Raw genomic sequence first — 11,654 nt, 5'->3', positions numbered from 1 at the left:
TGTTTACTTGCATGTCCTCATGTGACCGTTACCAACATCAGAAAACCACGAACATGCGAATGTGTGTTGAAATATTAGGGTTTAGCTGACAAAAAAGTTTGGGAACCTCTGTTTTAATTCAAGCTGAGAGGAGTGGTTATAGACCGTTTTGCAAGATGTAAACAACTGGTCAGGAAGCACATCCTGTTTCAGTTTTTTAACACTACGTAAAAGCTGGGATAAAATACAACCAACAGAACATATAAAAGTGGATCAAAAAGTTAAACAAACATCTTTAAGATGTTTTCTTTTCATGTGAAATAAAAACAGTTACAAACTGAAACAGGAAGCGTTTCTGGACCAGTGTTTACATCTTGCAGAGATGTAGACTAAGAGAGAATAAAGCTTGTCGATCGCCCTCTGGAGGGGAAATGAAGAATGACGATGATCATGACAATGATTTTTCCTCACCGAAAGAAAAATTAAAGAATTGAATTTGAAAGGATAAAGAAAAAACTGTCAGAGCCGAGCAATGACGTGCATTAGCTGAGTAGTGAAGATGAAGCAAAAGCTAATATCTCCTGGTATTCCCAGGCAGTCTCACGTCCGAGTACAAACTAAACTAGGCCCGACCCTGCTTCAAGACTTGGAAGTAAACGCCCACTGCTGTAAGTGGATAACAGTTTTGCATTTTATAATGAGTTGCATATTTTCTCACTCGTCAGTGCACGTGAGGAAAATTGTTTTTCCAATGTTGTAAAATAGCAACCGGAATGATTCGCCTATACATGTTCTACCCAGAGTCCGATCCCAAATCCCAGGACAATGAAGCAACAACACCTCAAATGTGTGGTAAGTATTATTGTTAATTGTTAATGCTACTTCTAATGTATCTTATTGCTCGGTAGCTAGCCGGTTTGTCATCGATAGATGCCAGTGCCAAAAGGAGAGAGAGGTTTAAGATCCGCGCTGTGCCGTGTCGAGGGTGTTGAAGTACAACTCACATCAAGTTGATAATTCCACGAATGACTGCAACTGCAGATTTTGAACAGAGAACAGGCGACAAAGAGGAAAAAAAGCTGGACTGCAGCTTTAAAGAAACGCAACTTAAGGCTGTGTGTTAGAGGGATTTTACACAGATTAGCTGCCTAAATCCCACATAATCATGGTCAAAGACTGTGTTTTTAATTGTCTTCTTACTCTCACAAAATTACAGAAACCATAAGAGAGGCCAATGTTCAAAAACACTTTTATTAGTAATGAGAATCAGAATAAACAGTTCCTCCACCAAGTGATATAGTTTGCTTACAGTTGCTAAGCAAAGTAGCAACTTGGCGCATCAATGTGTGGTTACAGTAAAGCTTTTAAGTATTTTACAACAGCTCTGAACATGACTTAAAGGGATAGTTCACTTTGAAATTAATTTGATATGTTTTAGCTTACCTCAAGGGCATCCAAGATGTAGGCGTCTTTGTTTCCACAGCATTTTCAATTTTGACATTTTTTGGTCAAGCTGTTGTTTTCCGTCAGTCCTATAATGCAGTTTTAGGGGGTCCACCTCAAAGAGCATGCACAGAGAGGTTAAAATTAAACATGATTTAATGACTCGTGAATGCAAGTACACACTGATGGCCTAAGGCACGAAACTAGCGGTTTGTGTGCGCAAACGAACAGTATTTATATAGTTTTTACCTCTTGTTAACAGCCGTCGAACTGATCTGAATCAGATGTCCAACTGAACCGAACTGAACCGTCGGTTCAGTTGGACATCTGATTCAGATCAGTTCGACATAGCTGTTAACAAGAGGTAAAAACTATATAAATACTGTTCGTTTTCTCACACAAACCGCTCGTTTCGTGTCTTAGGCCATCAGTGTGTCATTAAATCATGTTTAATTTTGACTTCTCTGTGCATGCTCTTTGAGGTGGACCCCCTAAAACTGCATTATAGGACTGACAGACAACAACGGTTTGACCAAAAAATGTCAAAATTGAAAATGCTGTGGAAACAAAGACACCTACATCTTGGATGCCCTTGAGGTAAGCTAAAACATATCAAAAATTAATTTCAAAGTGAACTATCCCTTTAAATCTTAATTTAGAGTAAGCTCTAATCTAATTTATCTAAGTTATTCAATGACTACCATGTTCTAAGAACGGTTCTAGAACCACTATTCCAAACATTAAAAGTAACAAATTTATTTACTATGAAATAAATGTTTTCCAAATTGAATTTGGTGGCACATGCATTTGTGTGGAATAGTTGTAATATTTTGGGTGTGGTAGGGGTAGACAGAACATATATCCTATGAACTATACAGAAAAAAAAATTAAATTTATTTTACAATAAACATCAGCAAATGTACTCAAAGAATTACTCCAAAGCAGTGGTGATTTTGCTGTTGTAACGTAAAAGGAGTACACGCTCAAAATGTTCATCTGAGAGATGATTTCCTTTTGGAATCACAGCGTTGGCCCCATTGCTGAAGAGCTGTTGTACTGGGGAACTTGAGGGCAACGTTGTGTTGAACTTGATGAACACTTTTTTCACACCTGGAAATTCATTTAGGCACTTCAGATCTTTGTTTGTGCCCTGGAGATACAGCCATACCTCTTCTGCTGCTTCCATCTTACCACTTTTGTTGCCAGAACTTCCAGGTCCATACGAGAAGAAATCATCCTCATGAACAGAGCCTCCATTGGTCTCGGTTTCTTCAGTACAGGTTTGGTCTACCTGTACCACCTCAGTGATCAACTGTGCCCGAAGAGCTTCCCTCTCTTCTTCTGGTAACCACCACAATCTAAATTGTGGCATGGTGGCTGTAGCCAATCTAGCATCAGAACTGTCAAATACCTGCTTGAAGCCCGAGTCAATTGCCTTGACGGTGTCCTCAATGACCTGGGAGAAAAGGCGGGTGTTTGCTGCCTTCTCCTCGAGCTTCCTTTTAAGGGTCAACAACGTTGGTATCACGATGCCAAGGAAACACTTTTCTTCTCCCTGCAGAAGGTCAAGCGCAAAAGCCACTGGTTTGAAGACATCTGTATATTCTGTGAGATACGCAGTTTCATCAGGTGTAAAACCTGAGACACCCAAGGCTTCGGTCAATTCGTTGAGCTGTGAATCAGTAAGTGACATCAGTTTGTTAACGGCACAGTATTCTGAGCTCCACTTATTCAGGCAAGGTCCTGTGATTGTCATTTTTGCAATAGATTCCATTGACTCAGCAGCTTCCGAAGAGGAATGGGTCTTGTGCCATATCGCTGCACATTTTGCCATTGCGCTACTGTGCAGTTTGCCTGACGGTGCCTTTGAGACAGCATCTGCTAGATCCTTTGATGCAATCAAGTTCAATGTTTGGGCAGCACACCTTTGGTGGGGTGGCAAGAAATAACTCAGAAAGAAGTCTCCACCCATTTCTCCATCACAAAGAATACTGCCCAAATCCTCAAAACGACTGTCCTCCAATTCTTGGTCGTCCTCAGATGAGAACTCTTTAAAAGCCTTCACGAAATTGTTACCATTGTCAGTGACAGTGGCCTGAACTTTGCTCTCAATGTTGTAGGAAGAGTGAATTTCTTGAATTTTAGCTATAATGGTTTCACAAGTGTAGCTGATAGGGATTCTTGTGCAGGCAAGAGCAGCAGACTTCCTTTCGAGATTGTCCTCGAGCCAGTGACAAGTCATACCGAAATAACTTCTGTCCTGCACCGACCATATGTCAGCAGTTGTACACAATGTCTGTACTTTGTCAAGTTTTGCTTTTATCTCCCCTTTCATTTTATCAAATGCTACATCAAGCCTGGTGACAAAAGCATTTCGGCTCATGACTTTTTTGCCTCTGCTTAATGCTTCAATCAACTTTCTGAAGCCAGGTTGCTCTAGAATTGAAATGGGTTGCACATCCTCCACAATAAAATTAAAAACCAGTGCATTTAGCCTGGATTGTGTTTGATAATAAACGGTGGGATCGGCCTTAGTTTCTTTTGCTTCGGATGATTCTTCCGTTTGATTTTCCACAACGCTTGGTCCATAATTGCTTGGTCCATCACTGCTTTGTGCATCCCTTAATCTCTTCCTACATGGCACAGCATGCTTTCTCTGGAGGACAAAGGAAAATTAAAACAAGACATTTATTTTATTTTCTTAAACTTGGTGAAACCAAGACACATGAAACATTTTAAAACATGAACTGATAGGCATGTCTTGCCCTAGAAGATAAAAGATTCATTAATTTACATTTAAAAATCACTTTTGGAACTTATTTCTTATGGGCTTGAAAACAATAATGAATTAACGTCCTATGAAGGATAGGAGTCCTTGAACAGTTTTTATCAATACAATAAAAGTCAAAGGGGCTCAATTCTGCTTTGGACCCCAGTGGCTTTAATTGTTTAGTCAAAACTAGTGATGTCCTAAACCTTCTAAGAATCAGTATTGGGGCTGATTAATCTTCTAATTATTTTTTTTTTAAATGTTCAGTATAGGCTATCCTAAGCCCGATTATTTTACATCAGCTGTAATGCAGTAAGTGGCTATATGGACCTTCAAATGGGTTTGCCAACTGCCATTAAAAAGAAAAGAAGCTCAAATGTGTGTGACAGGTGAGAACCAATGAGAATTAATCGAAATCGTGTTCACATCACATTTTAGTATCGGTACAGTATGCTTGGAACCTCAACAGAGGTGATACCATTTAAAGCGAGCCGTACCATACCATACAGTGGAAAAGCACCAGAGTGTGCCGTACCATAAAATGGAAAAGCGCCATGATAAGCGTTTATATTCTGACTATTTTATCCCGCGGTTAGGTCGGCTGCGGAGTTGCCCAGTGCCTGCATGACTCGCCATAGACATTAACTGAGAGAAGTAGTATAATGTTTACAAATTATAAAAGGCTCCATTACTTTGTATCTTACATTGAGGCCCCGTAAATGCCGTTTTTTTAAAAAATAGGCTAATGATTGCGTCATAACCTCGGGACTCTCTGTCATACAGTAGAGAAATTACCGTATAGACAGGAGAAGCTTGCATGCAAACTTTTACTGTCTATGAGGCAAGATTGGGTGAACAAGATCGTAGACGCCCATAGATAGAGAGTCAATAAAAGCAACGGGACAAAATATTTCAACAACAGATTTGTTTCAGATTTCAATTCAGGTTTGTCTTGGCACAGTTACTAAAAGGTCAGAACGGTTGCTCATGTCACATCTACGTCGTCAAGCTTAGTTTGAGCCTGCGCAGTACGCTCAACCATCAGGAAGTGAATGCTTGCAAGTTAAATTACAGTGTGCGACATGTAAAAAAAAGACAAGAGGCTAACAATTTTAAGACTGGATCCAGGAGAGGGGAGTAGCAGTGCAGAGATCGTTTACACACCGAGTCTATTTTTGCTGTGCTGCACGCGCTGAATTAAAGTGACAGCGCATAGTTCATGGTCAAAATGAGCACAAATTGACGACAATGAATTTACTCATAAACGCATTTAATTAAATACTATCCCATGGCATGTAGCAAAAAAAAAGTGCTACCAAATTATATGCTGGTGCGACCAACTGAAAAAGTTGGTAGCACCAGTGCAACCAGTGGAAAAGTTAGTCTGGAGCCCTGGGTTTGGGAATATTTTAGATATAGGCTACATAAGATTGTAATGATAAACTACTGCGAAAGAATGTTGTGAATTGCAACAAGCAACCACTGTTTAGACCAGCGAAGAAGAAAACGCGCGTATGTGCGCCCTGGCATAATGTCCCCAGTTTGGCTGTATTTCAGACTGGACCAACCAGCCAGTACAATGGCGACATGTCTCATGCCATACTGCAATTTCGAGGGGTAGAACAAGTATTAGAACCTTCAACACAAGTAACATTTGAACACCCGCCAACCCGCAGAACACGATGGCAGACGGAGGATGAGCCGCGTCAGAATCAACAATCTCTGAAAGAGTCATACACGGAAACGTCAGACACGGAAACGATTCTGAAGAGAAAACGCAAAAGTGGCGCAGCGTTATCACTTTTTATTCTGCGTTTAGACGAGCGTTTTGGGTGTGAAATCTGCGTGCAGATGGTGACGCAAAAGTCTGTGAAATTCAATGCACTCCACTATACTACAACAACACCAAGCCAGCGCCTTTGCGCATACCTTTGAGTTTTTACCATTTACACGGGAGCGCGGCAGTAAAGCGTTTTAAAGATTTCCACTCTGGAGGGTGGTTTCACTTTTTTGTGTCTTGCGCCGTGTAAACGCAAGGCACATCGGATAAAATATTTTTTACATTTTCACCCGCGAGCGTTCTCGTGTAAACAGGGTCTGAACGAAGAGAAATGTTTTCAAAAGACAGCCAACGAACAATAAATAACCAACAACATGAAAGTTATTGAGTTTATTATTCTGGCTGACCAGCCGCAGTCAAAACTGAAATGTCATTCATTTAATTAAGTTAAATAGTTAATTTAATTTAAGTTAGTTAAAGAAATTTTCTTATTTTATTCATATAATCTTTTTAGATTCCTAGATTTATTTGTTGCACTTTAAAAATAAAAAAATACTCTAGTTCACTCTATGTATTTGTTCATGTTTAATTTAGGGATAAGGTTTAAAGGGTTAGTTCACCCAAAAATGAAAATTAAGTCATTAATTACTCACCCCCATGCTGGTCCAACCCCGTAAGACCTTCGTTCGTCTTCGGAACACAACTAAAGATATTTTTGATTGAATCTGAGAGCTGGATCAGTCCTACATAGACTGCCTAAGGGACTGGCTCTTGACGGCCCATAAAGTCATTAAAGAAAAGGTTTAAATATTCCATGTGCCTACAGCGGCTCAATTATAAGTTTATCAAGCGAAATGTAAGCAAATCTAATTTCCTTAGATTTCCACGACGCATGCGCGAGAATTGCGATCTGAAGTAGTGTAAGCTGGTGTAAGCAGATAGCAATTCTCACGCATGCGTCGTGGAAACCTAAGGAAATCTCGTTTCTGGCCTACAAGGAAGAAAAGAAATAGTCGAATAAACTCGTTATTTTTGTTTGTTTTTTCGCACAAAAAGTATTCGCGTCGCTTGATAAACATATAGTTGAGCCACGGTAGTCACTTGGGATATTTAAACATTTTCTTCATTGACTTTCTGGGCCGTCAAGAGGCAGTCCCTTAGGAGCCAATGTGGTAGTTATACAGCTCTCAAATTTAATCAAAAATATCTTCATTTGTGTTCCGAAGACGAACGAAGGTCTTACGGGGTTGGTACAGCATGGGGGTGAGTAATTAATGACTTAATTTTCATTTTTGGGTGAACTAACCCTTTAAAGTAAAAATGTATTTGCTTTAAGCATAACATTGTTGTGTAAAGGTACCCTAAGACTATTCCATTATTTATCCATGGCACACCCATGTTTGCATTATTATAATTACATTATTATAAATACACCTGTTTGCATTATTATAATTTTTATAAAGAAATTTGCATTAGTCCCTTTTACATTTGAGTCACTGTCCCCAAGAAAGTCTCTGCATGGCCCATACATTAGATTGATTTGAATAACTTAATTGTACTGGAAGTTGTACACCAAGCACTAGGAAATTACAAGTATCGGATCAGGATTGTATCGGCAGATAGCCTACCTAATATTCAATGACTCAGGACATCCTTACTCAAAACATTCTTCAAAATATATTTTGTGTTTCACAGACAAAAATAACATACAAAGTTTTGGAACAACATCAGGATGAGTAAATTAAGAAAAAAAATTTTTTGGGTGAACTATCCTTTAACATATTGGACAAAATGGGACAGTAGCTTTCAGGAAAGCTGATCTAGAAGTGTAACGGTATGAGATCTTCACGGTACAATACAACACGATTATACAGGGTTTTTTTTATGTAGCCTATATGCCCTATAATAATGTTGCATTTAGGGCTTACAGAATGCACCAAAATAATGTTAACCTACCAAAAAAATTATTCATTTCAAAACTTGAAGTGTAGGCCTATTCCATTTTCTTATGAATTTTATGAAAGGCGGTCTATAATTTATTAGTTGGCGATTTATAGTATGGTCACTTACATTCAACTTTGCAAATTCCTTGGGATGGTGGTCACGGAGATGGTGCATCATGTTTGAAGTGTTGCCCGCCCGTGCAGACACTTTTTTCCGACACATTCTACAAACTGGATAACCATCAACAAGGATGGTGCCTCCTGGGTCTTTTAAATACCCAAAATACTCCCAGACAACGGACTTCAGCCGCTTGGGTGGGAGAAAAAGAGGCTCAGGCTCCGACATTTCGGTGTGCTGCCGTTTGCGCATCTGGCAAGGTGAGTGACACTTAAATGAAAGAGGAGAAAGTCGCAATTTAGACATTTATGATTCTCTCTTAATTAAACGTTTAGTAAATAGAAAAAAAATCTTGTTTTGGTTTTATTCAAAGTAAAAATCCTAACTTGTGTTACAATAACCGTCTTTATTTAGAACCGTGTACCGGAAAACCTTCATACCATTACATTGCTAGTTTGAACAAGATAAAGTGCTTTGATGAATAATAAATTAATAATCAATCATTATACTGTTAGGAATGAACATGTCACAAACCATGCCAAATAGAAATCTAGCTGTGTCTAGGATCACCCCAATCCCATATTGTGTGCATTATTTAGGGTGGAGATTATCCATGCACTCATTCAATCCTATAAAGCTCTACTACAGAATGCATGGTTAAAGGGATAGTTCACCAAAAAAAAAAAAAATCCGTCATTATGTCCTCACCCTCAAGTTGTTACAAAACCATACATTTCTTTCCTTTCCTGAGCACAAAACCAGGTATTTTGAATGTCAGTAACCGAATTGTGACATTGACCTCCATAATAATTTTCTCCCCATCCATCCTATGGAAGTCCATGAGGCCCCATAAATTGTTTGGTTACCCATATTCTTCAAAATATATGTTATTTTGTGTTAAGCAGAAGAAAGAAATTCTTCTACAGAAATAGAGGTTTGGAACAACTTCAGGGTGAGTAAATGATAACAATTTTCATTTTTGAGTGAACTATCCCTTTAACTATACGAACATTTTAATACTGAAATTATTCATTAGTAACAGGGAGGGGGATACATTATTACACTAATGTAAATTAACAATTCTGCAAAGGAATGTTTCATTTTCGTTTTTTATAAAACGTTTTCTGAACTCATTCTCCAATTTCCATTCACTCCTTTCTAGTGTAGTGGATAAGACATTCACTAAATAAGGGATAGGGGACTTTTTCGGACACAACATACAGCAAAGTTGTATACAACACTATCCCGCCTTAACAACATTACTGACCAATCCCACTAAGAAACTGCTGCCGTCCGCCATTTTCTCAGACGAGCATTTTCTTTTTTTTAAATACAAGTCTACCGATGTTATGCATCTTATTAAGTTGTAGACTATATTTTATAAACAGATCGAGTAAGATGGAGTTTTGGGATATAATTGTAACCCAAGCGGCATTTTCCTCTGGAAAGCACAATAAACAAACCAAACGTGGTACTACCCATTACCAAATAACAAAGTATTTACGTCAAAATTTTACGAAGAGTAAACAATCCTTACAAACGTTGTATCTACATTTTAGAGTCGACACTACCTAACGAGTTTGAAAACAGTAAATGCTTTGTACAACATAATAAACAGGAATAGTTCTGCTCACCGTCGACAAATCGCTTTCAAATGAATCTTTCTCATTCCATGACTGAATCTATTGTACGTTATTACTAGCGGGTCTTAATTTAACAGCTAACATTTAACTTAACACTGTTTAATAGAGTAAATTTGTTGGCTACAAACTCAAAACCACTCCCACTTTGTTGATTCTGTCCCCACGTTTCGCTTGAAACTTTGCCTGAAAAACAGTCAAATTAGTGCCTACGTTAATACCTGTGTTTAAGTCACAAAATGATATTATCTCTTGCATCCTTGTATTCACCTAACGTTATATAAATGTAACAAAAGCTTTAATCTGTGCTCGATCTCGAATCTACCAAAAAACAGTCTTTTTTACAGTCAGAGTTTGCATATTCGCTCCAAAAACTTAAGGCGTTAAACAGCAATATTTGGATATTAAAATTGAGAAAACACGCAAATGTACCTCCAAATGCTTCTTTAGATTCGATGTAGAGTCCCTCGCAGTGGACAAGATGTTGATCTTTGGAAGGCAGAGGTTGCACTGAACGGATATGTTTCTGTCTCTTAAATCCCTGAACGTGAAGTAGTGTCTGTGCATCCAGTGGTCAAAAGCTGTTCGTCCCCGCTCCATCTTCACACGAGGCTCCGGCGTGGTCAGCTCTTTTAAAACGAAAGAACAAATACAGTAAATTATTTTTGCTGTTTACTATTTAATCGTGTAATTAAAAAAAAATTATATATCCTTTTCTATTTGCAGCTTCTTGGTTTTTGTAATCTAATTACGTAATCTAAATATCGTGTAGTAGTCCGTTACTAAACAACAACAGACAAATTTCTTCTCTCTTCCGTTTGCTGTTTCCGGCGGAGGACAAAGTAAAATAGTTCATTACCACCACCTTCTGGTAGCAAGGATCAAAGACACTAGCCTAGGCTGGAGCTCAAAACTCAACACGCTGAATGTTCTGGTCCTTCTCATGCACAAGCACACACAACACAAATTTGATTGAGAAAAAAATCAGTCTTTCATTTCGAAGGCTGTGTTCTCTGCATTTGTCAGGCACGTATGTCATTGAAGATGTCTCATTTCATTTCAGAAAAATAACCATTATAAAATTGACTGTTATTCTCATTTTATTATTCAAGAAAAAATTACAATAGTACAAACACGCATCTCTTAGAAATCTAGAACATTTCCAACAATGTAATATATTAAACAAGTAAAAATCATTCTTGCACAATCAGACAAAAAAAATGAAATGAACGAAACAAAGAAGAAGGAAAAAAGAAACAGCAAAAAGATATTAATCATGGTACATAAAATATCTCATCATATTTCTATAAAAAAGAAGGAAATTTTCTATGATCTATAATTTTAGTGATTTGATGAAATACTTTACTGTACATCTTAAAAGTATGAATTTTCTTAAGAAACATTTGTGAAAGTAAAACTTTGCCACACGGATAAGGAAGTTAACAGAAGATTCTAAAGATTTGTTTCGGTTTTCAAAAAGACAAATGACATTCTTAATGCGTAGATTAATGCATAACACCCTTAGAAAAACAATTAACATCTCAAATCATTCCAGAAAATTGATGAAACATTACAAGAGAAATAGACATGACAGATGTTTTAGTTTTCATTCTTACAGAAGGTGCATATATCAGCGAAATCACAGTATTTGTTTACTGTTCTCTGATGAGTCTCGATTTCTGTTCAGACATTCAGATGGTAGAGTAAGAATTTGGCGTACACAATGAAAATATGGATGCCTTGTTACCACTGTGCAGGCTGGTGGTGGTAGTGTAATGGTGTTGTTTTCTTGGCACACTTTAGGCCCCTTAGTGCCAATTGGGCATTGTTTAAATGCCACGGCCTACCTGAGCATTGTTTCTAACCATGTCCATCCCTATGGCCACTATGTAGACATACTCTGATGAGTACTTCTAGCAGGTTAATGCAAATGAAAATCACATTATGAAATAAATGTTTTTCTTCAAAACGCGTTGGCCAC

The 11,654-nt window shown here is 38.0% G+C and overlaps 1 protein-coding gene across 3 annotated transcripts; it reads right to left on the bottom strand.

The window, feature by feature from the left end:
• Positions 1-2,169: 2,169 nt before the first annotated feature.
• Positions 2,170-10,504, bottom strand: zbedx (zinc finger BED-type containing X). Of its 3 annotated transcripts, none has more exons than XM_039655735.2 (3): positions 10,106-10,504; positions 8,043-8,303; positions 2,170-4,078 (listed from the first exon to the last, which is right to left on the bottom strand). In XM_039655735.2, the coding sequence occupies exons 1-3, from the start codon at positions 10,271-10,273 to the stop codon at positions 2,354-2,356; spliced, it is 2,154 nt and encodes a 717-aa protein (XP_039511669.2). In that variant the 5' UTR covers positions 10,274-10,504; the 3' UTR covers positions 2,170-2,353. The 3 variants fall into 3 exon arrangements, with proteins under 3 accessions (XP_039511669.2, XP_039511670.2, XP_039511671.2); XM_039655736.2 differs by lacking the exon at positions 10,106-10,504 and adding an exon at positions 9,668-9,814; XM_039655737.2 differs by lacking the exon at positions 8,043-8,303 and having other exon boundaries at positions 10,106-10,503.
• Positions 10,505-11,654: the final 1,150 nt, after the last annotated feature.

The sequence above is a fragment of the Pimephales promelas genome, chromosome 8, assembly GCF_988280905.1.
Source record: "Pimephales promelas chromosome 8, fPimPro1.hap1.1, whole genome shotgun sequence".
NCBI lineage: Eukaryota > Metazoa > Chordata > Actinopteri > Cypriniformes > Leuciscidae > Pimephales > Pimephales promelas.
This window is presented reverse-complemented; position numbering and strand designations above follow the sequence as displayed.

Bases quoted from the DNA above. Each gene is read 5' to 3' on its own strand.
- zbedx (XM_039655735.2), bottom strand. From the start codon at position 10,273: ATGGAGCGGGGACGAACAGCTTTTGACCACTGGATGCACAGACACTAC. The intron at 8,304-10,105 runs GTACATTTGCGT...CTTTCATTTAAG, and splicing joins ATCTAAAGAAGCATTTGGAG to TGTCACTCACCTTGCCAGAT. The intron at 4,079-8,042 runs GTAAGTGACCAT...TTTGTCCTCCAG, and splicing joins AGGAATTTGCAAAGTTGAAT to AGAAAGCATGCTGTGCCATG.